The sequence below is a fragment of the Neolamprologus multifasciatus genome, chromosome 22 (assembly GCF_963576455.1).
Source record: "Neolamprologus multifasciatus chromosome 22, fNeoMul1.2, whole genome shotgun sequence".
NCBI classification, from domain to species: Eukaryota; Metazoa; Chordata; class Actinopteri; order Cichliformes; family Cichlidae; genus Neolamprologus; species Neolamprologus multifasciatus.
Genome location: NC_140459.1, coordinates 1,640,273 through 1,666,755, shown reverse-complemented (window position 1 = coordinate 1,666,755; position 26,483 = coordinate 1,640,273). Strand labels below are relative to the sequence as shown.

The 26,483-nt window shown below is 37.5% G+C and overlaps 1 protein-coding gene and 3 long non-coding RNA genes across 5 annotated transcripts; 1 reads left to right on the top strand and 3 right to left on the bottom strand.

Annotated features, from left to right (window-relative positions):
• Positions 1–1,033: 1,033 nt before the first annotated feature.
• LOC146492531 (uncharacterized) lies at positions 1,034–4,443 on the bottom strand. Of its 2 annotated transcripts, XR_014872053.1 has the most exons (4): positions 4,090–4,443; positions 3,413–3,432; positions 2,156–2,250; positions 1,034–2,016 (listed from the first exon to the last, which is right to left on the bottom strand). It is a non-coding gene; the product is annotated as an uncharacterized LOC146492531 (long non-coding RNA). The 2 variants fall into 2 exon arrangements; XR_014872054.1 differs by lacking the exon at positions 3,413–3,432 and having other exon boundaries at positions 4,090–4,441.
• A 1,877-nt stretch (positions 4,444–6,320) lies between these two features.
• On the top strand, positions 6,321–11,761 carry LOC146492530 (uncharacterized). Its single transcript, XM_085149236.1, has 7 exons — positions 6,321–6,770; positions 7,638–7,748; positions 9,011–9,073; positions 9,154–9,258; positions 9,513–9,655; positions 9,910–10,028; positions 10,758–11,761. Exons 1-7 carry the CDS (start codon positions 6,614–6,616, stop codon positions 10,873–10,875), a joined length of 816 nt encoding a protein of 271 aa, XP_085005362.1. The 5' UTR covers positions 6,321–6,613; the 3' UTR covers positions 10,876–11,761.
• Positions 11,762–14,351: 2,590 nt separating this feature from the next.
• LOC146492529 (uncharacterized) lies at positions 14,352–18,306 on the bottom strand. Its single transcript, XR_014872057.1, has 2 exons — positions 15,567–18,306; positions 14,352–15,420 (listed from the first exon to the last, which is right to left on the bottom strand). It is a non-coding gene; the product is annotated as an uncharacterized LOC146492529 (long non-coding RNA).
• Positions 18,307–21,665: 3,359 nt separating this feature from the next.
• Positions 21,666–25,648, bottom strand: LOC146492528 (uncharacterized). The gene is made up of 2 exons (XR_014872056.1): positions 23,243–25,648; positions 21,666–23,104 (listed from the first exon to the last, which is right to left on the bottom strand). It is a non-coding gene; the product is annotated as an uncharacterized LOC146492528 (long non-coding RNA).
• Between the last annotated feature and the right edge of the window lie 835 nt (positions 25,649–26,483).

Below are 26,483 nucleotides of genomic sequence, written 5' to 3'. Positions count from 1 at the left end.
CCAGATGGCGTTTTTTAAGCATAAAAAAAAATAAAAACTTTTTTTTTTAATGGATTAAAAAATAAAAGAATGCTATTTGATATATAAGAAACTTAAATAATCAATTAGTTCTTTTTAGGGGGAAAAAGCAATGAGCTATGAACTAGCATATTTTTATGAATATCATATTTTTATGAATATCATATTTTTATGAATATCATATTTTTATCACTCCCTTTATTACTTTATTACTTCCTAGGGCCATAAGTTATTCTAGGGGCCATAAATCACTCGGTTTGACATAAGGGGTATAATATCACTCTCTTACGGATTAAATAGCAAAGCCCAATACTTATGTACTGAAACCAACTACTTCTGCTTGTCAGCTTAAGTTAAAATGTTACATTTTTCCTCTGATTATTTTTTTTTAGCATTTTTTTTACTGAGTTTGTTACAAATATTCAGGTTAAAAAATTATTTTTAATGAATTATGTTCACAAAGTCACATGTGCAGTACTCTGTACAGCTTGCATCCTTTAGGACAAATAATTTGAAGCATTAATATTTCTTGTTCAATACTGAGCTGATAACACCTCTGTATGTTGTGACCAGGATGCAGCAGCAGACTGAACCTCGACTGAAACCTGCTCCATCATCTCATCTTTGCAGATGTCCATTTATAAAGCATCAACAACTCAAAGGTAAACATGATATTAGAAAATGTGTTAGTATATAAGGCCTTTAAAACAAATAAAAAATAAACAGCTGTCGGCAGAACTGTAGGACTGAACAACTTCAGATCCCGAGTGTGTGAGGACAGAGAAGGATCAGCTCTATTTCAGATTTGAGAGATACACTTTATATTTGAGTTTGTGATGATTCTGTTCTGTTTGTGATTACAGGAGCTGTCCTCAGATTCAGACCTCAGCACCACCCAGTGACAGCAGACAGATCATCTTATATCTTCAATCTTTCTAGTAACTCCAAAATTAACTGAATGTGCTGTCAGTGAAAGCTGCAGCTGTTTTATTACATTTAAAGACAAAAAGTCAAAAGGATTAATCACCCCTGTAACTGTGTCACTATACATCAGCATTAACAGGACCTCAGTTTGGTGTTTCAGGAAACTGCTGATCTCAGACCTGCACAGCTTCTGTTTTAAACACTGAATGTACTCAGCTACATGAAGAGCACATGATGTTTTCTCTGACACAATTAAATAAAACCTGATTAAAGTCAAAGGTTGTTACTTGTATTTGAACTAAAACGTGTGATCTGGAATTCTTTCACTGTTTTTTGACAATAGTGTGTTATTTATCATAAAGTAATTCAGAGTCATTCATACCAGAGTAACCAGAGAGCACAACATATATTTAACTTTCTACAGGACTTAAAGCTATTACTTAACTGCACTACTGTATAGTTCTGTGTAAATAATCATTCTGTACATACGATAATTTTTAATCCTACAACTGTTTATAACTTGCATAGTTCACATTTCTGTATAACTGTATATCTCAGATTTCTGTATAGTTTTTTATTTCATATTTATATCCTGTTCATAGCCTGGACATACTTATAGTTATAGCATATTCATAACATACTTCATACTGTGTACATTATAACATACCATAATAGACCCATTTCTGTAATATACTTACATATCTATATTATTGCTAATATATATTGTAATATATCTATATCATGGCTAAAGCACTTCTGGATGGATGCAAACTGCATTTCGTTGCCCTGTACCTGTGCATGTGCAATGACAATAAAGTTGAATTCAATTCTATTCTATTCTATTCTATTATGTAAAAGTCCAGACCCTCTGAGGATTATCTGAGTACTTGTAACATTACACAAAGCAAAGGTCTCCATCAGTGTTCATGAAATGCTGGGTTTATCCTTCTTGTGAGGGAGCTGCTGGTGAAGATCACGAGCCCTGCTTGATCCCGGCGATGAGTTTCATTCTTCCTGGTGTTTCTGAAATGATGCCTCTCACTGTGGGTCAACAGAACATCTGGCACAGGACAGCTGTAATGAAAGAAACTGAAGAAGTTTTGAAAAAAAAAATCTTGGAAATGCCCTATATGTGAGAAGCAGATTTTGTATTTACTTTTCTTTTGCCAATCAAGATAACTAAAAGTATAATTTTCACCACACAATTACTAACCTTGTCATCTCCTGCACTGTCTGTTTTGGGCTCTGGGCTTGTCCTTCCCAGCGCTCATGAGACTGCTTTGCTGCACTGTGGTATGAGGTGCTAACCTGTTGACAGTGTTGGGAAGATTTTAAAATGTATTCCACCAAAGATTATAGAAGTAATGTATTCTGAATACTTTACAACTACATGAATGTACTATTGCTGTGTGATTTATTACTATTACTGAAGGCTACTCGCCATACCAACACCAACTAGATGTTAAAATCATAATATAAATGAGTAACAGTAGGTGGACATTAGGTAAGGCTGCACTTTTTGCAGCGATCTCGTGTAGAAAACTATTCCGTGCGTATATAAAACAGGTCTGCGGCTCCGAACCGTAGTAAAGGGACCTCTGGCTAATACGTCGAGTTCGTGTCGGGCTCGTAGCTGAAAACTAGCTTTACTTTGTTGTCTGAGGCGTTGAAAGGCTGCTCCAACGGGACTTATTGTTTCAGAGGAAAACACGAACACGGTCTACAGTCGAGTCTTAATAGCTTACTTACAGCTGGGCTCGTCAGGCTCTCTTCTTGGCTGCAGTGGTTATTATTATATTTACATGCTTCCAGCTCACGTTTCTGCTCCGTGACAGCTCGTACTTTTCCTTTTTCTCCCTCCCTCGCTCACAGACACATAACGGGTATGGCAGTCCATTCTCCCTGCAGCACGGACTACACTGCCCATGAGGCTACATTGTTTAGGGCGATGCCTGTAACACTCTGCTATTGTCTTCATATTAAATCATTTTTGTATAATAATTTTTAGAGGCTCTTATTGCGTGTTTTGTTTGGGTTTCCACCAGCGTGGGATTACCAAAAATAGAGAGACCATAGCCTAACATATGAAACAGGAAAATACCGCCATGTAATCCATTTATTTCAACAAACTAACTGTATTCTCAATATCACCTATTGAACGGTAACTGTAACGGATACATTTACTCATATTTTGTATTTTAAATACGTAACGCCGGTGCATGTATTACGTTACTGCCCAGCACTGCCTGTTGATGAGATCTTGTGCCGTTCCTAAAACACCGGCCTCCAACTCCTAAAGAGACACGGGTGTCCCTAAATTTAGCTAATATTAGCTTCGGGCTAGCTTGCTACGACGAATGGGCTAATACCAGCATTTTACCACAACTTCACCAGATGTAGCTAAAAAAAAACTAAACTAATGTCCAGTCCAGTGGGACAGCAAGGAAAGATGACAAAAATGATTGCTTACTTGCGGTTTGGAGGGTCCAGCTGAAACTGAAGCAGCCATTGAAAGACGGGAAGAGAGAAAGATGGCTGCTTGGTCAGCAGTAGTGGCCTCTATAATGTATGCAAATACACGCGGGCCGGAATCCCCGGTTTCAAATTTTTTTTCGGTTTCAATACAAGATTTTTCAGTACATTTATTTCAGTTACAATATTTTTTTTCGGTTTCAATATTTTTTTCGGTTTCGTTTCAAGGTGGCATCGTTCTGATTCCACAGAAATGTCCCTCAAAAAAAACCAGTCTGCACACAAATACACAGAATGTTAGATGTCCACATTCCTTAAATGTCCTTGTTCCTAATGTCCTTGGTTCTTTTTAAATATTAAAATAAATTTGCATCTTGTGACACATTAAAAGTAAATACACTGGCATTACTGTGCATCACCCGCAGTTACAGCTACAGCACAGCTATTGCACCTGAACTGCGCATAACCACTTAGCTGGCTGCGGCTGAACTAGCAGGCCCAAGAAAGGAAAAAACACTAAGCACTCATAATAAACAAAACTGTCACAACATTGCAATACTATGAAAACACATCTTAAACATAATTAAACACATTTACTACTATTCTGACTGGTTAGTTGTTTTTTTCAGTGCATTAAACTGCAATAGCGGTGCTAAGTGAGCTAGGCTAACTCACCAGAATAGTTCAAAAAGTTCGAAGAAACACTCCGACTCCTTCGAGGTAGGTACCCGTCTGTGGTTCACCGCTAACAACAGCTCTCTCACAAATATTAATTTAACCTCTTTTCTCGCTTTCAACTGGGAAAAACCGTGCTCCGCGGCAGCATGGAGTTTTTCCTTGCCGTCTTTGTTCTTCTACACCACACACCGCGCACCGAGCTGCAGGTGATGCCTTCAGGGCGAGCCCGGAAATTAAAATATCAGACGAGAACTACGATGCATTCAAAGAACCCTGTACTTCTGATTGCTGTAAATCTTACCAGGGTTACATTTGTTTCTTTTTTCATTCTAGCTGAAGTCCGGGACAAACTGTGTTCCTTTTCAAATCAAATCAAATCAAATGACTTCTATAGTCACATCACATGTGCAGTTACACTGGTACACTACATGTGAGTGAAATTCTTGTGTGTGAGCTTCACAAGTATGGAACGCCAGGACTGCCATAATGAATTAATTAAATACACCATTAAATAATTAATTAAATGTGGCAATAATTAATTAAAATGGGAAATAATTAATTAAATAAATAGTTATGACACATGTAATTAATTAATTATTGAGACATTTAATTAATTATTTATGTATTTCACATTTTAATTAATTATTGACACATTTAATTAATTATTTAATGATATATTTATTTATTTCATTTTGGCAGTCCTGGCGCCTGGCTCTCATCTTGAATTAATTTTATCTGTCAACCTCACCCATCAAACGCAGGGGGCGGGGTTAACGCTGCCCATGCAGCTTCTCTAACATTTGATTGGTTGCCGTGCAAAGTAAGTCAAAATAGGTCGATCCTAGATAATCGATTGCTTGTGTAGACTTGGGGCAGCCAGGTATCCCAGAATGCATTTCAAATCACAGGCAGCAATGGTGGTGGTGTAGTTTTAAAATACCCCGTTTTTCTGTCACCAACTACACTTTTAACAGTGTTTTAGCCGCGAATGTCCTAGAAACAGGAGTGATACACCTGCTGCTGTCAGACCTGCAGGTATCAGGCTGTGATGTTTCCTTTATAGTGGACAGAAATATTTGCAGTGGCACAAATAATTTGTAGCATCTTGTTGAAGAACAGCTGATTGTTCTGTAAATAGTTTGAAATGGTTATTTAAAAAATCAAGGTAAAATTAAATGGATGCAAATAACTTTGTTGTTTGCATAACTTGTGCATATGATTTTTAAATTGACAGTTTATATTTGTATTTAAAGTTATGAAATATGATCATTAAACATGTTTGTGGTTGTTACAGTTTTTTGTCTGATTTTGATCAATTGTGTTAACACAGTTTGTCAAAATGAAAACATGACTGTAAATTCAGACACGTGAGGTTGTGCTGAAAACGATGAGACCAAACAAGGCAAGTAAATAGTTTTTAAAGGTGAAATGTGGAGGAAACATCAAAAGTAGTTGGACCCCAGAGGGTTAAACATTTATTTAAAGTAACACAAAAGTTACTTTTCAAGTAATTAATTACTTTTAGATTCTAGTAACTCAGTTACTAACTCAGTTACTTTTTTGAAGTAGTAACTATTACTATAATTAATTACTTTTTCATAGGAACTTGCGCAACACTGCTATCTACACACTCCAAACACACGAAACATGACAAATCTCTCACATCTCAAGACTCGCTCTCTCTCTCTCTCTCTCTCTCTCTCTCTCCACTTTATCTCGGCTGTAACATCTGATGATGTAAAATGAGGACACGAGGATGCGTGGCACATTAAATGTTGCACAACGTATTTGTGAGTTTCATATCAGATAAGAAAAACATTTTCAGAAACCGTTCAGATGCACTTTTATCATGTTGTCCTATAAATTTGTTCCATCATGTGACTCGGCTGTCATATAAACACTTCTGTGTTCTTATTTAGTCACAGATCAGATCATCACATCTGTCAGGACAGAAAAACTAGCAGCAGTAAAAAGTACTGCAGAGTCTCAGGTTCGTGTTCAGCCCAGGCTCTGTGCTGCAGCTCAGCCCCTCTCTCTCCCCCCACTTTCTTTACTGTTTCAATGGTCTCTGTCCAAAAAACAACAACAAAGAAATATCTGTGAAAAAGTAGAGTTCATAAACTCAAATCATGAATGAATAAATAAATAAAATAAAATGCAAACATTTTATTTTGAAGGAAATTTAGTTTAATTTGTTGAACAAACCTTCAATAAACTCAGAAAGTTGATTCTGTTTATCTGGACTTTGTGTTATCAGTTTTAATTTTAACTATGAAAAAAATGTGGTTCAGCTTTTCCTGTCATGACGTCTGTAGTTCCTGTTCAAAGCAGCTCACAGAGAGACAGAGGAAACGAAGCGACAGCAGCATCAGAATACAGAGGACCAACATTTACTTATGATTTACTGCAGAATCAGAATCAGCTTCACATAGAAAAGCTCCAGTTAACAGAGAAACACAGCGACTGAGTGACAGCTCTGCTGTACAGGAAACTGATACTGCTGAAAACTGAGCATCTTAAAATGTCTTCCATCATCGATGAGGATCCAGAGTTGAGCATGAGTGTGAAATACAGCAAAGGAGAGGACAGAGGAGAGAGACTGGAGGGACTGGTCCTCCTCCATGAGAATGTGGACTCCAGCACAGACCATCAGGTCCCTGTTTCAACACAGGACGGAGGTAAGTATCAAATACTGAGGGATCAGGAATCAGGAGAGACTGTTTCCATCTTCTCAATAAAATATCAAACTAATACAGATCCATCAAAGCTTTTGGGTCCAGAGACTCAGTTTATTCATAGTGTGGAGGAAAGTTCAAGCTTTGGTGAAGGTGTGCAGTCTCTGCTCTTATTATGCTTTATATGTTTCTATATTTTTAATGTTTTCTGTTTATTTAGAGAATAAATGATAAAAATTGTCTAGTTTAAAGTATCAGTGTGTTATTTTAGTAAGTGTAGAAACTCTTCAGTCTCCACAAGCTGACAGAAAAGTGTTGGAGGAGTTATCTCACAGATCAGTGGTGAAGGCAGAAATATAAGAAACAAGGAAGTGTTGGTCGACACTGTGGAGCGAGTATAACCACGGAAACTGCTCAAAGCACACTTTTCACAGCTAGTTTTAGCTGACAGGAAATCAGACCAATGAATAACAACTCTGTTTTCATTTCAGCAAATCATGGAGATATTGTTTTAATGACATAATATTCATATTATAATAACCAACATTGTTTTCATGATCTGGTCTTTGTGTGAAACACGGCTGATACACATTCGTCTGTTTCTGAGTCACATCAAAGCGTTTCTCTGTCAGAGTCTCTGTTCTCACATATGTAAAAGTCACCTGAAGACAAACATGTGACAAAGTCTCCTGTAAATATCAAAACTGCTAGAATGAACTTGTTCAGCTCATCATCAGGTCGGCTGCAGGTGGAAAGTCTTTCTGACGATAAACCAATAAAATACGCTTGAAAAATGGGAAACAAATTGTGATTAAAACATGTTTAATAATTAAATTAACAAATTATTTTCTCTCCATTTTGCCTTCGTAGAAATAAAAGCCCAGGAGAAGCTTCCAGCTGTGAAAAGAAGCCGTTTCAGAGCTGTTGAAGTGAAGCTGGTGGTTCTGTATCTGCTGATTCTGGCTGGAATCACAACACGCTGTGAGGAGTTTTATTATCATGCTCATGATACACTCCCATGTTAAAATGAGCACCTTTGCTGCCTTAAAAACATGTTTCCATTCAGGACCAAATGAGTTTTGGTCTCTAAGGATAGTTTCCTCTTCATAAAACCTGCACGGTGGCATTTTAAATGGAATTCTCTGATCAATAATATGAGCTGCTGTGTGGTACAGCCTGACCAACACGTTGGTTTTGCTGACTGAGCTTCTAGTATTTCATGAGTCTGTTACTTAGCACTGATTAGCAGGTGTGTGTCTGTGTGCATGATTCCTGGCTCATATCTTGTGTGTGTTGTGGAGGTGGAGTGAATGTTCTTGTTGTTCCTTCAAACTCTTCACTCAACACGGTGATTCTGTGATTATATCAACAAAGCAGACAGGCAGCAGCATCTGCTGCAGACTGATGCAGGTGCAGTCACACTATGTTAGACAGTGGCCGTCTGTCATTGTGCGACTAGTTAGTTCACTTGGTGTATTAAGCAGGTAGCTAACAAGCTAATGTTAGCTCCATTCATCTCATAGGAAAATGAAAAACTTTATTTAAATCATTTTAAATTTTAAATCTTCGGTTTTGTTGCATTTCTAACCAGATATTTTGGTGAGTTTGGAAAACGAGCAGCTGAAGGACGAGATGGAAGGTAAGAAACTATTAAAAACTGTCAGAGTTGGAGACGGATTTGAAAGGTAACTGATTTTACATTTTGAATCAGCTTCTTGTGTTAAGATAAAAAAAGAAACAAACCAAATTACAGCAGCTGACCTCCCAAACTAACATAAACAGGAGAAACTGTTCACAGTCAAAGGCAGCTCAGCCCTACAAACTCCTTCGAAGTGAAACAGGAAACACACAGTGAGAGTTGCACTTCCACAGGAAGTACCTGATCACATGGAAACACCTGTGATATGAGGAAGTGTTGATTCCCAGTGTTGTCTGTTCTTTCAAAGCATATAGATAACATCTCTGACTACAGGTGTAGAAATGCTGTTTGATTCTTCACCTTCTTCCTCCACACTGAAGCACAATTATTCTGAATCTTGTCAGTGGTTTTTGTTCACAGTTGATACGTATTTAGCTCATCAGATTTCCTGTAGTTCTAACACCTCCACCCACAGGACATGTTAAAGAACAATGGCTGCAAGTTTCTGACTCTTATTGATATTTGACAAAGCAGAGGAAGAAGATTATTTCTGTTCAATGTTTCACTCATTTTATTTTATTTTGATTTCACTGAAATATTTCAGATGCTTTGAACAAGAGTGAATTCAACAAAATGAAGAACAGCCACACTGAGGATGAACTTCAAGGTAAGCAAACACCAAGTTCTTATATCACAGATATATTTGTAGAACATTTTAACTTAATTTTAATCTGTTTTTCTCTAAAGACACAAAAACCAGCCTGACTCAGTTACAGAGCAGTTATGATGAACTGAGTAAAAACCACAGTCAGCTACAGGAAGAAGTGAAGAAGCTGAAGGAGAAGATAGAAGGTAATAAAGTTTAATAACTAATAGAAAACATCAGTGTTACACAGTGATAACCTGATTGTGTCTTTGTTTTGAATCCTAAATGTTTGATGCTGTGTAACAGTTTCTCTGTATAAATGTAAGTTTCAGTTAATTATGAATAAGAGAGAAAACCTGAGTTTAAATGAAGTATTTACAGGGAAAATGACAGGGACCAAAGATTAATGTGATACAACATGACACAAAGTCTGTCTTTAAAACATGTGTTTGACTTTAAGGGAAGTGGTGTCCAGAAGGATGGACGAGATTTGGATGCAGCTGTTACTTTATATCCAGTGAGAGGAAAACTTGGTTTGACAGCAGGAGAGACTGTCAGGATAAAGGAGCTGATCTGGTGATGATAAACAGCAAAGAGGAACAGGTGGATGTGTTTGTTCATGTCTGTGTGATCTTTGATGGAGCTGACAGTCATCTGTTACTTGTGTTTTTGACCTGCTGTCAGTCTGTGACCTGCTTCCTGTTTCCACTCTGATGGATTTCTCTCTGATTTCTGCACAATGGAAGAAAAGTTTCATCACATTTATTCTTCCTTCAGACATATTCACAAGATGATGTCACCACAACAGAAGTGCTGAATTATGACTGGAGACAATATTTGTGTCTCTTCTCAAACAGGAATTTGTCAATCAACTGAACAAAGAGCAGACAGGATCCTCTTGGATTGGTCTGGAAGCTAAATGGAAATCAGGAGGATATGAATGGGAATGGGTGGACGGAGCACCGCTGACAGTAACGTGAGACATTAGTTTGTTTCTATTCCAGAGTTATTATTTAGAAGTGAAACATTGATGTTTTGGAAGATAGATCAGCAATACATGAGTTGAGCTATTTTCCAACAGCCCCACAAACTGAATGTAAAGAAAAGCAGAAATCCTCCTTTGAATGAACAGCTGTGCTTGAACTCTCTTCATCTGCAGTCTGTGATGACGTTCAGTTACAACAAGTCAGTTTGAAGAAATCAGGATTGAAACATGTTCAAAGCAGCGACCGACACATTTCACTTTGTTCAATTTGTCTTCATGTTTTTTGTGCTGTAATGTTTCTTTTCTCACAGAACAAAAACTGTTTCAGAGAATTCCTGTCTCTTCTTCTTTGGTGTTTGTAAAACTTCAGAACATATGAAGGAAGAAGCTTCAGTAAATATGACCTGATAGACACACATTTCAAAGTGATGTCTGTAAACAGCTGACAAAACAGTTTCAAACAGCAGAAAGTCAGCTCTGACTTCTTTTTATTCTCCATTTTTACAGCAGGAAGATTTCATATTCATCAAAGCTTGAAAGCTGTTTTAGTGTGCATGATGATTCTCAGAGAAAAGTCTAAAGGAGGGAAAGTGGGCGAGAAACCTGGGAAAGAAATACAGGAAATATTGGAAATATTCCAAAAGAGACTCATATTTATATGAATGTGACAATAGTTATGAGTTTAGTCCAGTTTCATATCAGATTTGATCTCTCTGACAGGTTCTGGAAAGAAGGACATGGGAATCCCGAATATGTTTACTATGGAGTCTGCTGTGACGATGATGGGACATGGGCACAGTACAGAACTGGATCAAAGACCTTCATCTGTGAGAAATGAGTTTGGTGCTTTGATGTGAATGTTTGAATAATCCAACCAAAGACACCTCACTATGAAATGTCCTGCATGAGCCTCAGACTCAGCTTACAGTCTTTACTTGTTCATTCTGCATCATATATTGATTACATATATTGTCCCTCTGTGCTCTGTGCTGTACAGTAAGGTTGGAAGTCATCCACACAAAACCTTGAAGTACTTCATTACTCTGTAGTTCCAGCAAATTGTTCAAATAAAAGTCAAAGTGCAGCTTGTCTTTACTTTGGTTTACTTGGTTTATTCATCAGTCTGTTGGTCCTAAAACTTCAGTAAACGTCTTCTTCAGTTTCTCTCAAACAGCTGAAAGTAGCTGCTTCTTACTTTTAGCTACAAATCAGGAACCAAGAGACTGAAACCAGCACAAATTCAGTTTGTCAAACTTACAACGTGTGAATAAGTGAAGATGAATCCGTTTAAAACAGCTTTCCTTCTTCTTCTTCACTTACATCAAAACACAACTTTACCTTCCTGCTTAGTTTGCAGCGAGCTGCCTGCACAGCGTTAACACACTGAAGGTCAAAGTTCATTTCAGCATGACAGAAAGGAAAAGTCCAGAAACAACAACCCTCACAGTGGACACGGTTAAAGTCTGTTGATTTAAAAAAAATTTTTTTTAGGGGGCCTAGAACTGAGCCCTGTGGGACACCCCACAAGAGAATAGCAGAGGACGACACATGGTCACAGAGACAGACACAAAAAGTTCACAGAGTCAAGTTCTTCTCTTTCAAGGCTCTATTTTTCACCAGAGCTACAGTATCCAGAGTCGTACGTAGTGAAGAGTCAAAGTTATTAACAAGATAATCGACCTCTGTTGGAGTAGCGTTCAGATAGCTGCTCTGCTCTATGAGCATTGAAGATGACAACAGTGGGTGGATTATATTCTTAAACTTAATTACAGCACTTTCACAAAGACATCTACTGTGATAAAGTCTGCTCTCCACTAGGGATGGGTACCGGTAATAAACGGTAGTAACCAGACCGAAAAGCAGCGCACATTTTGGTGCTTTATTTTCCTGAGATGTCATACACTTCAGATTCTAGCCAATCATTTTACGTTTCCAAGGATAGTAGGCGGGTCCAGGTACGTACGTTCTTTTAGAGCACGTTATTACATTAATGCATGTAAGGTGAACTAGCAAACACCGTCGTAGTTACATGCGGCTGTCTTCTTGTTTGATGGCAGATACTCCCTTCACCCTTCTGGTTAAAAAGGCTAAAATGACCAAAGAAAAAGTGGAAAACCGTTAAACATGAGAGGTTTTTGGACAAAGTTTGTGTTTTCCATTGTTTAAGCACCGTTTAAGCACCGGCACCGTTTCAAAAGTACCGGTTTGGCACCGGTATCGGATAAAACCTAAACGATACCCATCCCTACTCTCCACTGCTGTGTAATCAATGATTGTAAATGTAAATGTTATCAGGAAATGATCAGACAGGAGACGGTTTTCAGGAAACACTGTTAAATGTTCAGTTTCTATGCCATATGTTAAAACAAGATCTAGAGTGTGATTAAAGTGGTGGGTGGGTTCTTTTACATTTTGAGAGAAGCCAACTGAGTCTAATAACAGATGAAATGCCATGTTGAGGCTGTCATTTTTAGCATCTACATGGATGTTAAAATCACCCACAATAATTATTTTATCTGAGCTCAGAACTAAATTAGATATAAAGTCTGAGAAATCAGACAGAAACTCTGTGTAAGGCCCAGGTGGACAATAGATGATAACAAGTAAGACTGGTTTCTGAGTTTCACAGCTGGGGTGGACGAGGCTAAGCATCAGGCTTTCAAATGAATTAAAAGTCTTACACTTTCTTATTCTTATATTTTTTATTACAGAAAAATAGAAACAAACAAATGAAATTTTTATTTTTAAATGGGGAAAAAAGAGTAAACAGAATAACTTTTTAAAAGAAAGAACACAATCTTCAAATATACGATGCTTTACAATCCATCATTATTATCAGTAAACGCCCACACAATGGAAGACATTTCAGGATTACAAGAAGAATTTGAGTCTTACAGCAAATATTTCACTGATTCATCCACAGACAGTTTCATCATGTGGACTGAACCTTTTACCGTAAAGTTCAAACTTAAAATCTAGAATATAATTAAAGCATCTTATCCAATCAATAAAGTAATCCTAGCTCGTGCTGAATAAAAGTAGAAATTACCTTGGAAACAGAACTTTTCAAATTAAGAGCTTACATGTAAATGCAAGAAAATACTGAAACACAACATTTTCCAGATTTCTGCCCTAAATTTCCCACAGAAAAAAGTTTCTCTATTTTCAAACAAAGTTTCACTGCAAATGAATATTTAAGGCACAATAAAACAATAAATGTATTTACACAGACAGTAATCATCTTGAAGTTCACTCAATTTGGCCAAAAACTCATAAAAGCCATAATAAAAAAGGAGATAATCAGTTTATGCCACGCCCCCATTACAATGATCACACCAGAGTATCTAAAATCATTTAATTCTCATGAGCACCTGAGGTCTGGCTGTTTGTAAAGGTCTGATTCATTAAGCCAACTTACAGTGAAAGGGTTAAAGCACCAACCTTCACATTACATTTATGCTTTGTTTAGTATCCAACCATTTTATTTTATGTATTCACTTCTAAATATTATGATTTTAATTATATTTCTCCTACATAAAAACATTATATGCATTAACAGACGTCACACTAAAACATTTTCTTCCACCTGCCTGGAGATGTTTCCTGCAGAGGCAGCAGGTGTGACTGCTGAGCTCCGCCCACTTTATCAGATGCAGACTTTAGCGTCTGCTTTGTGTCCAATCGGTATGAAACTATTCTCACAGGTGCATAAACCAGTGACAATGTTTCAAATATCTTTACAAACATGTTTTCAGATTTATGATTTACTCTAAAAGTTTTAAACTTATCAAAACTGACTCATAAATTTTGCTGTCATGAAGGTTCAGATTGAGGAAGCATGAACACTTTTAAAACCCATTTCATGGAAAGCTAAAGAACCACATTATACCTCAGATTTTTAATCTGTAAAGTGCAAAATAAACTATTTATATTTATCATTATTATTTTAGCTATTATTCTAGCTAGCATGACGGAGTTTCTATACAGCTGGGTGGTGCTATGATGTTACTGATGTTGAACTTTATTTTATTTATAAGGTTAGTTAGTCGAGTTTCCAACCGTCCCGTACAAACGAAATCGTCCCACATTCAGAGAAAATATTACGCGTTTTGTGTTGAGCTCAGAAGAGACACCGTTTGTCCCGAACTTCAGCTAGAATGGAAAAAGACACAAAGCTGGAGTTATTCTGTCGTTACGCTGCACAGCTGCCTCTTCCCCTGTCATTCTCCCCCCTCTCTCACCTGTTGCAACTTCAATCATGAAACTGATCAATGATCAGCTGATCGTCTCTCTTGTTTGTTTATCACTTTGCACCAGAAAGAGGAAACCAGCGGATGTCGCGCTAAACAACAGCAGCACGTTTGATCAGCTGTTGTTAGAATTTATTTAATATTAATTTCTAGTATCAGCTGATGTTTGCTGGAGCCACAGCTGTAAAGCTGCTGGTCATGATGGTTTGGATATGTGGTGAGAGGGAAACATGAAGATGAAACCAGGAGATGTCCTTACTGAATCATCAGAGCTGAACAGCTGATGGAGAAACAGGTTTACCTTTTAGGTGACATGGATGAGTTGAAGGGAAGTTATGAACTGTTTCTGTTTTCTAAGTAGCTGACAGCTGGTAACTGTGCAGGGGCGGATCTAGCAAAGTTTTGCCAGGGGGCCAGGTAGGGCATTAACAGGGAAAAGGGGGGCACAAAGAAATACTTTTCTTTCTTACTCTCATATAAAATATTTAGCTTTTATTAAATAGTTATCTGAATCTTACAACCAAAGTTTGTATATTAATTCACAATATTGGCTGTAGACCATTGTTAATCATTCAGAATAAAGAATAAAGAATAAAGTAATGCTACAAAGCGTGTTCATGCAAACATTGTTGGTCTGCCGTGGTACAATGGGACTTCTGCTCATGAACCTCTGTGCACAGTGTCTGCAAATCGGGGCTGTACGAAGTCACCTCATCTTTACACAAAACTGTAAGCTGTCATCTGTGAGGCGCGAGCGGTGTTTGTTTTTACCATAGTTCATGGTGGAGAATGGCTGCTCTGCTGAGTTTTGCTCTCTGTAGCCGTATGAATGGCAAACTACACTGATTAGCAGCGGCATAGGCACACTTTAAATTTCTTCTGAAATTTTCGCTTTCTAGTTAGTACAATAATTCCAAATGTCATAATCATCACGTTCATTAATGTCTAACAACTTATTGATCCAGCTTTGCAAGACCAATATCAGGCTGGTGCATCCCTCTCCATATGTCAACTTTCTAATATCCTAAATTAACTCATTGTGAATCTGTGAAGCACATCTGAGATACTTACGAGAGATCAGTCAGAGACACCAGAGTCAGAGCTATCGTAATCACTGTCTTGGTCAATGGACACTGTGAAAGGAAAAAAAGCACAGTATTCAGCTGCAACATGAGTTTAAAATCAGTCAAACCAGAGTACAAAATTATGTAACTTTACACACAAAAATTACACAAAAATATTACACATTGATACAACACGTTAGCTGAGAAAGACTTACTGTTGCTGCCTCTGAGAGCTTTGACTTCATCAGAGTCTTCATCAGCCTCCTCGTCATAGTCAGTGTCCCCTCCTAGAAACACACACACAAAATGTTAAAGTTCATCCTTTGTTGTATGTGCTGCTACACTTCCTGTAAAGACGACAAACAGTTTGAGCTGAATGAAGCAAAACACCAAACTTAAGCCACAAACTCATGTGATGTTAGTGATAATTTGTTTCTGCAATTCACTCAATTTGTCCCAAAACTCATCAAGGCCTTATTAACAAAGAATCAACTACTGTCACCCCATTACAATGATCACACCTGTGTACCTTAAATCCTCATAAGATGTCCTGTGATCTCACAGTTTGTAACACTCATGTAATTTACGGTCTATTAATTTTATTTATGATGTATTTTGGTTCTATGTTTTATTGTAAAAAGTATGTATTGTGATTGTAAGCCCAACAAGGGACAATGGTTGAGATTAGCAATAGCTATAAGAGAGTGATATTATACCCCTTATGTCAAACTGAGTGATTTATGAACCCCTAGAATGATTTATGGTCCTAGGAAGTAATAAAGTAATAAAGGAAGTAATAAAAATATGATATTCATAAAAATATGCTAGTTCATAGCTCATTGCTTTTTCCCCCTAAAAAGAACTAATTGATTATTTAAGTTTCTTATATATCAAATAGCATTCTTTTATTTTTTTAATCCATTAAAAAAAAAAAAGTTTTTATTTTTTTTTATGCTTAAAAAACGCCATCTGGTGGTGGCTCAGCGTGTGTGCGAGGGCGCGTGCCCGAGGCCGTGTGTCTGTGTCTCCGGACTTTGTGTGTCTCGGGCTCCGTGCTTATGTGTGAAAACGTGTTAATAATACATAGTAAAATAGTGAAACTGTTTAGTTAAACTTGTGCTTTTGTAACGTTCAGTATGGCCAGAAATACAGGCTGCATGCCTTGGGGGAAAACTTTATTTCAATTTATATGCATTTGTTTAATCCGGACAAGGAGATTTAGAATAAAACTCAGAATCGTGAAACAAAAAAAACAAACTCTGGCGATCCCCGAAAAACGCACCGCGGCTCCCAACATAAAAAACTCTTTTCTCCAAAAAAACCCTGGTAGGCAGCCCCTCTTTTCCCCAAACCTTATATTTCGGAAACAGGGGAAAAATCCTGAAAAAATGCTCCGCGTTTTCTCCAAAACACCTGAAAAAACCTTACTCGTTTTTCTCAAATTCACCCCGATCCTTAGACTAAATAACCAGGGAAAAACTCCTGAAAACCCTGCTAGCTACCCCTTTTATTCCCAAAAACCTTATATTTCGGAAACAGGGGAAAAATCCTGAAAAGTCCTTAGTCTGTTTTCTTCAAAACGATCCCTCTTACCAGCTACCTCTAAAATTCAACGCAGAGTCTAAGTTCTCCCTTTGCTCTTAATCAAACCGCAACCGCTTCCAGAGCACAAATATTTCCTGCTCGTTCGCTCCACATCTGCCGCACAATGATTCTGGCTATTCGTTCGAAATTTCCGCCAGAGACCAACTCCGCCTAACTTAGCCCTGCTGCCAATCACATAACAATGGGGCGGCTCCCCTCGCACCCCGGTTAGCCATTCGGCTGCAGGTATGATGGAGGAGAGATTCAGGCTCAACACCGGTGGGCTTTGGGGCTAGACAGCCTTAGAGAGAACGAAATCTATTTCTACCAGCTAAAAGCGGGTGAAAGTTTTGGTCACACCGCGGATCGCCTTTACTTTGTCTGATTGGGGTGTTTTGAGCCTCATCGCTACGCCCGAAGTGCAGAAGAGCCTGCGGGAAACGAGCTCGCAACAACCACGAACCAGGGATCAACAACTGCCGTCACTTTCCCTATGTGCATATCGTTCGGTAAGTGTTAATCTTCCTCTCTAACTACATTTTTACATTTTCCTTTTTACCATTCTGTCAATCCTTTCATTTAAAAAATATCACAATGGTTTGTAACACGTACAATACACCATCTGTCCATCCATTCGCTTCCGCTTATCCTTTTTTTCAGGCTCGCGCGGTGCGCTGGAGCCTATCCCACGTACAATACACTTTAAAATATATATAAGCTCCACTTTAACTCCCGTAAAAGTTTATACATTACATGTCTACATCACCTATCATGGCCTCATCAGGTATCTCATATCATCTTGTTATTGTTATGTTATGCTCCTTTGATATTTTGCTAGTTTGCGTGTTTTAAAACTCTTTTTGTTTTTCTTTATATTTTTAGACTCTGATTTAAGCCAGATGTGTTAACCTGATCGCTGCCAAACACCAGCTCTGCGTGGATTTTGACCGCGAGTGACCGGATGTTGTTTCCGGCCTGAGGTTGCCTGAAATGCCGTGAGGCTCGTTTGAAAGATTGCGCCCGAGACCAACTCCGCCTCCAAGGCGTGCCTACCTTTAGCTGCCACCAGTGAGATATCAGAGCCGGGCTCCACATATCCAATCAGGAGCACGAGCAAGACAGCTTTTGCAGACTCTCCAGAAATATACAAGTCCTTACCAACTGCTCTGCAACCCAGTGTTTCTGGTCCCCGCACTAACATCGCTTTTTGAGATATTTTTTTATGAACCACTAAAAGAGCCATTTTACCCCCCAGTACAGAAGACTGCATCTGGATCTGAGGGCAGCAGCGGGGACAAATGATTGTAATGAAGCGACGGACATTTCATGGCTGGTCTTAGATAATCGTGAGTTATTGTGTTTTATGGTGAAAAGTACATAGTTTTGCAAGAGGCATACAAGTGCTGTGGAAAAAGTAATCATAAAACTGTTTTTGTGAACACTCTGCTCCCTACGTTATGCTTTAAAGAATGTGATAATGTGATCATCAAAGAACTTTTTTTTTAAAAAACTTTTATTCTTATGCTTTTAAAGTATGTCAGATTATCTTAAAACACTTATTTGTATGTTATAATGTTTTTCTTACACCATGTGTAATTTTCATAGACACCTTGTTCATTGTATCAATGTGTAATTATGTGTCTTTGATAAATAAATAAAATATTTAATCTTGTATTTGTGTACTTTCTGCTGATTCAATAAAAAATTAGTCACATATCGCTCTGATAAACACAGATGTCTGAAAGAAATGTTTGATGGGACAAAGGAAACAAGTGTCTCGCTGCTAAACTTTTAAGTCACCATGGTTTAAATGAGAAAATGCCACTAGGAAACTAGCAGCTCTAAGTCTTTATGTAAAACATGAAAAACTCCATATCAGTGATATCTACAAAGGTGTACTCATTTCTTTGTTATGGTACTTTACTGTTCCAATGAAACAAAAAGAAAATCTCATTTTAAAGTACATTTTTCGGCCATCCTAACCTATGTTCAGGGGCAAGAATGTTGATGTTAGACTGTGTTTTAAATCAGGTTGTGATCTTAAACTAACTATCACAGCACTGATTTTACTGATTTCAGTTGTAATCTCAATTAAAACTAATCTAGAGACAAGCAACTCCTGTTTAGCTTCTGTTATGCATTTACCTCTCACACGTTAAACTAAATGTTAGAGTTCTCAGAGTTAACATGTTTCATGTTACCATGTTGTATGTCTAATACCCAGCCTCAATGTTTCGCCCTGTTGACCCTCAAATCCCTCAAATTTTGTTGTTTTAATGTTTTACACAAAAAACTTCACATTTTTTATATTTTTAAATGAAAGTCACATACAAGGATATTTTTCTTTAGTGATGTTGCTTCAGCAATCTCAAATACTAATTATTCTGTGATTTTATGGTCAAACTATGTGATTTTCCAAATGTGTGTGTGTGTGTGTGTGTGTGTGTGGAGTAAAATGACCTTCTTCTTATGATGTTATCAGCATGAATCATTCAGGATTAACAACACAAATTGTTTCGATAGCAGAAACAGTCTGTCTTATAATTCTCACACGTTACCGCTAGTTTTACAAGGACAGTCTTCTTCAGCTCTGTTTATCTAGCTTTTATGAAACTGATTTTCCATAGTACACGTAGAATTTAATCTTTCTTTGCTCTCCAGTATAAATGCAAGAATTTGCAGGCTTTATTGAAACTGTCACAAATGTAACACTCAATGCCAAAAACAGGGTTGATTAATGTTTCTATGAACACTGCTGCGTATATCAACAGCTCTGAAACCCCCCTTTATTTATTTTTTAAAGTAATGTAGGACAGGATCTCTCACTCTCTGTGTCTCAAAGAAACCCAACCAAACTGGCAATCACCTTGTAGAGGAATTTCTTTCATTTATGTATTGATCACTTTGTTTATTGGTAATGCTTTTAGCTCACTGTTTTAGCATGTCTGCCTCATACTCCATTCAAACAGTTAGACAGGTGGTGGGGGTCTGGTAACAAAGTTGTCTTGATTAAAGAATGTTAGCTACCATTCATCGGTTGTCTGCAGGCTTTATTAAATGGAAAACTTCCACAACAACCTCTAAACAATGGTTTATGGATTTTTATCACCTGCAACACCATGTAACACTTGGATGTTAGATCCTTTTACCAGTCAGTGTTGTTAGCCCCAACCCCAGGCTCCAGGTGTCTGAGCTCTAATACTTTATCAAACCTTTACTCGAGTGTTTTTGACACTAGCAGCTGTACTTCTACTTAAGTAAAAATTGCCTGCACTTTTGCCACCTCAGTTGCCACTTTTCTGGAGTTTGTACAGTTTTTATATTGACACTTTCAACGTTTTACGTGTTATCCTTGATCACAGTTCTAAACAAATTAACTTTTCTTGACATCAAAGTAACCCAAAAAAGCAACTATATGTGCAGTTCTCTTTACTCCAAAACTAGTTTAAGGCTATTCTGTTGTCGTGATATAGCCATACAAATAATATTAAGTTGAATTATTCTTAAGAAAAATATGGTTGCTTCATGGCTACCTGTTCAGAGAATTTGCAGGCTTTTATGGAAACTGTCACAATGTAACACTCACACTGTCAAAACAGGGTTGATCCATGTTTCTATGAGCAGTGATTCATATATCAACAGCTCTGAAAATCTTTTTTTTTTAAAGTAAAGCAGAACAGGATCTCTGTGACTCTAAAAAACCCAACCAAACTGGCAATCACCTCTAAACAAGTGGAAGTAGTTTTATGGCTCTTTATCACCTGCAGCACCATGTAACACCTAGATGTTAGACTTTTTTTTTACCAGTCAGTGTTGTTAGCCCCCCAACCTCCAGGCTCCAGGTGTCTGAGCTCTAACCCTTGCTGCCAAATGTGCCTCTGAGGCCTTTGTGCCTTTTACGACCACACTAAGTTTGTAGTCCTATCTACTAATATTATTAATTTTTTTATTATACCACACGGTTCAGTTAGGTTACTACTTTTTTTTTTAACTTTTTTTACTTTACTTTACTTTTTTTTTTTTACTTTACTTTAAATTGAAATAAAGTTTTGCCCCAAGGCATGCAGCCTGTATTTCTGGCCATACTGAACGTTACAAAAGCACAAGTTTAACTAAACAGTTTCACTATTTTACTATGTATTATTAACACGTTTTCACACATAAGCACGGAGCCCGAGACACACAAAGTCCGGAGACACAGACAATCAATCCATTTTTTTTAATGGATTGAAAAATAAAAGAATGCTATTTGATATATAAGAAACTTAAATAATCAATTAGTTCTTTTTAGGGGGAAAAAGCAATGAGCTATGAACTAGCATATTTTTATGAATATCATATTTTTATGAATATCATATTTTTATTACTTCCTTTATTACTTTATTACTTCCTGGGGCCATAAATCGTTCCAGGGGGACATAAAGCACTCAGTTTGACATAAGGGGTATAATATCACTCTCTTACGGATTAAATAGCAAAGCCCGATACTTATGTACTAAAACCAACTACTTAGTTAAAATGTTACATTTTTCCTCTGATTATTTTTTTAGCATTTTTTTCACTGAGTTTGTTACAAATATTCAGGTTAAAAAATTATTTTTAATGAATTATGTTCACAAAGTCACATGTGAAGTACTCTGTACAGCTTGCATCCTTTAGGACAAATAATTAGAAGCATTAATATTTCTTGTTCAATACTGAGCTGATAACACCTCTGTATGTTGTGACCAGGATGCAGCAGCAGACTGAACCTCGACTGAAACCTGCTCCATCATCTCATCTTTGCAGATGTCCATTTATAAAGCATCAACAACTCAAAGGTAAACATGATATTAGAAAATGTGTTAGTATATAAGGCCTTTAAAACAAATAAAAAATAAACAGCTGTCGGCAGAACTGTAGGACTGAACAACTTCAGATCCCCAGTGTGTGAGGACAGAGAAGGATCAGCTCTATTTCAGATTTGAGATACACTTTATATTTGAGTTTGTGATGATTCTGTTTGTGATTGCAGGAGCTGTCCTCAGATTCAGACCTCAGCACCACCCAGTGACAGCAGACAGATCATCCTATATCTTCAATCTTTGTAGTAACTCCAAAATTAACTGAATGTGCTGTCAGTGAAAGCTGCAGCTGTTTTATTGATAAATTTAAAGACAAAAAGTCAAAAGGATTAATCACCCCTGTAACTGTGTCACTACACATCAGCATTAACAGGACCTCAGTTTGGTGTTTCAGAAAACTGCTGATCTCAGACCTGCACAACTTCTGTTTTAAACACTGAATGTACTCAGCTACATGAAGAGCACATGATGTTTTCTCTGACACAATTAAATAAAACCTGATTAAAGTCAAAGGTTGTTACTTGTATTTGAACTAAAACGTGTGATCTGGAATTCTTTCACTGTTTTTTGACAATAGTGTGTTATTTATCATAAAGTAATTCAGAGTCATTCATACCAGAGTAACCAGAGAGCACAACATATATTTAACTTTCTACAGGACTTAAAGCTATTACTTAACTGCACTACTGTATAGTTCTGTGTAAATAATCATTCTGTACATACGATAATTTTTAATCCTACAACTGTTTATAACTTGCATAGTTCACATTTCTGTATAACTGTATATCTCAGATTTCTGTATAGTTTTTTATTTCATATTTATATCCTGTTCATAGCCTGTACATAGCTTGTACTCACTACAGCCTGTACATACTTATAGTTATAGCATATTCATAACATACTTCATACCGTGTACATTATAACATACCATAATAGACCCATTTCTGTAATATACTTACATATCTATTTTATTGCTAATATATATTGTAATATATCTATATCATGGCTAAAGCACTTCTGGATGGATGCAAACTGCATTTTGTTGCCCTGTACCTGTGCATGTGCAATGACAATAAAGTTGAATTCTATTCTATTCTATTATGTAAAAGTCCAGACCCTCTGAGGATTATCTGAGTACTTCTAACATTACACAAAGCAAAGGTCTCCATCAGTGTTCATGAAATGCTGGGTTTATCCTTCTTGTGAGGGAGCTGCTGGTGAAGATCACGAGCCCTGCTTGATCCCGGCGATGAGTTTCATTCTTCCTGGTTTTTCTGAAATGATGCCTCTCACTGTGGGTCAACAGAACATCTGGCACAGGACAGCTGTAATGAAAGAAATTGAAGAAGTTTTGAAAAAACAAATCTTGGAAATGCCCTATATGTGAGAAGCAGATTTTGTATTTACTTTTCTTTTCCAATCAAGATAACTAAAAGTATCATTTTCACCACACAATTACTAACCTTGTCATCTCCTGCACTGTCTGTTTTGGGCTCTGGGCTTGTCCTTCCCAGCGCTCATGAGACTGCTTTGCTGCACTGTGGTATGAGGTGCTAACCTGTTGACAGTGTTGGGAAGGTTATTTTAAAATGTATTCCACCAAAGATTATAGAAGTAATGTATTCTGAATACTTTACAACTACATGAATGTACTATTGCTGTGTGATTTATTACTATTACTGAAGGCTACTCGCCATACCAACACCAACTAGATGTTAAAATCATAATATAAATGAGTAACAGTAGGTGGACATTAGGTAAGGCTGCACTTTTTGCAGCGATCTCGTGTAGAAAACTATTCCACGCATATATAAAACAGGACAGCGGCTCCGAACCGTAGTAAAGGGACCTCTGGCTAATACGTCGAGTTCGTGTCGGGCTCGTAGCTGAAAACTAGCTTTACTTTGTTGTCTGGGTCAACTTTGCTAGCGAGAGACAGAGAGAGGCGTTGAAAGGCTGCTCCAACAGAACTTATTGTTTCAGAGGAAAACACGAACACGGTGTACAGTCGAGTCTTAATAGCTTTCTTACAGCTGGGCTCGTCAGGCTCTCTTCTTGGCTGCAGTGGTTATTATTATATTTACATGCTTCCAGCTCACGTTTCTGCTCCGTGACAGCTCGTACTTTTCCTTTTTCTCCCTCCCTCGCTCACAGACACATAACGGGTATGGCAGTCCATTCTCCCTGCAGCACGGACTACACTGCCCATGAGGCTACATTGTTTAGGGCGATGCCTGTAACACTCTGCTATTGTCTTCATATTAAATCATTTTTGTATAATAATTTTTAGAGGCTCTTATTGCGTGTTTTGTTTGGGTTTCCACCGGCGTGGAATTACCAAAACTAGAGAGACCATAGCTTAACATATGAAACAGGAAAATACCGCCATGTAATCCATTTATTTCAACAAACTAACTGTATTCTCAATATCACCTATTGAACGGTAACTGTAACGGATACATTTACTCATATTTTGTATTTTAAATACGTAACGCCGGTGCATGTATTACGTTACTGCCCAACACTGCCTGTTGATGAGATCTTGTGCCGTTCCTAAAACACCGGCCTCCAACTCCTAAAGAGACACGGGTGTCCCTAAATTTAGCAAATATTTGCTTCGGGCTAGCTTGCTACGACGAATAGACTAATACCAGCATTTTACCACAACTTCACCAGATGTAGCTAAAAAAAACTAAACTAATGTCCAGTCCAGTGGGACAGCAAGGAAAGATGACAAAAATGATTACTTACTTGTGGTTTGGAGGGTCCAGCTGAAATTGAAGCAGCCATTGAAAGACGGGAAGAGAGAAAGATGGCAGCTTGGTCAGCACTAGTGGCCTCTATAATGTATGCAAATACACGCGGGCCAGAATCCCCGGTTTCAATATTTTTTTCGGTTTCAATACAAGATTTTTCAGTACATTTATTTCAGTTACAATATTTTTTTTCGGTTTCAATATTTTTTTCGGTTTCGTTTCAAGGTGGCATCGTTCTGATTCCACAGAAATGTCCCTAAAAAAAAAACAGTCTGCACATAAATACGCAGAATGTTAGATGTCCACATTCCTTAAATGTCCTTGTTCCTAATGTCCTTGGTTCTTTTTAAATATTAAAATAAATTTGCATCTTGTGACACATTAAAAGTAAATACACTGGCATTACTGTGCATCACCCGCAGTTACAGCTACAGCACAGCTATTGCACCTGAACTGCGCATAACCACTTAGCTGGCTTCGGCTGAACTAGCAGGCCCAAGAAAGGAAAAAACACTAAGCACTCATAATAAACATGAAAACACATCTTAAACATAATTAAACACATTTACTACTATTCTGACTGGTTAGTTGTTTTTTTCAGTGCATTAAACTGCAATAGCGGTGCTAAGTGAGCTTGGCTAACTCACCAGAATAGTTCAAAAAGTTGGAAGAAACACTCCGACTCCTTCGAGGTAGGTACCCGTCTGTGGTTCACCGCTAACGACAGCTCTCTCACAAATATTAATTGAACCTCTTTTCTCTCTTTCAACTGGGAAAAACCGTGCTCCGCGGCAGCATGGAGTTTTTCCTTGCCGTCTTTGTTCTTCTACACCACACACCGCGCACCGAGCTGCAGGTGATGCCTTCAGGGCAAGCCCGGAAATTAAACTATCAGACGAGAACTACGATGCATTCAAAGAACCCTGTACTTCTGATTGCTGTAAATCTTACCAGGGTTACATTTGTTTCTTTTTTCATTCTAGCTGAAGTCCGGGACAAACTGTGTTCCTTTTCAAATCAAATCAAATCAAATGACTTTTATAGTCACATCACATGTGCAGTTACACTGGTACACTACATGTGAGTGAAATTCTTGTGTGCGAGCTTCACAAGTATGGAATGCCAGGACTGCCATAATGATATAATTAAATACACCATTAAATAATTAATTAAATGTGGCAATAATTAATTAAAATGGGAAATAATTAATTAAATAAACAGTTCTGACACATGTAATTAATTAATTATTGACACATTTAATTAATTATTTATGTATTTCACATTTTAATTAATTATTGACACAATTAACTATTTAATTATATATTTATTTATTTCATTTTGGCAGTACTGGCGCCTGGCTCTCATCTTGAATTAATTTTATCTGTCAACCTCACCCATCAAACGCAGGGGGCGGGGTTAACGCTGCCCATGCAGCTTCTCTAACATTTGATTGTTGCCGTGCAAAGTAAGTCAAAACAGGTCGATCCTAGATAATTGATTGCTTGTGTAGACTTGGGGCAGCCAGGTATCCCAGAATGCATTTCAAATCACAGGCAGCAATGGTGGTGGTGTAGTTTTAAAATACCCCGTTTTTCTGTCACCAACTACACTTTTAACAGTGTTTTAGCCGCGAATGTCCTAGAAACAGGAGTGATACACCTGCTGCTGTCAGACCTGCAGGTATCACACTGTGATGTTTCCTTTATAGTGGACAGAAATATTTGCAGTGGCACAAATAATTTGTAGCATCTTGTTGAAGAACAGCTGATTGTTCTGTAAATAGTTTGAAATGGTTATTTAAAAAATCAAGGTAAAATTAAATGGATGCAAATAACTTTGTTGTTTGCAAAACTTGTGCATATGATTTTAAAATTGACAGTTTATATTTGCATTTAAAGTTATGAAATATGATCATTAAACATGTTTGTGGTTGTTACAGTTTTTTGTC

Coding starts and splice junctions, on each gene's coding strand:
- LOC146492530 (XM_085149236.1), top strand. CDS start 6,614: ATGTCTTCCATCATCGATGAGGATCCAGAGTTGAGCATGAGTGTGAAA. Junction 9,074..9,153: donor CACTGAGGATGAACTTCAAG/GTAAGCAAACAC, acceptor TTTTCTCTAAAG/ACACAAAAACCAGCCTGACT. Junction 10,029..10,757: donor GGAGCACCGCTGACAGTAAC/GTGAGACATTAG, acceptor TCTCTCTGACAG/GTTCTGGAAAGAAGGACATG.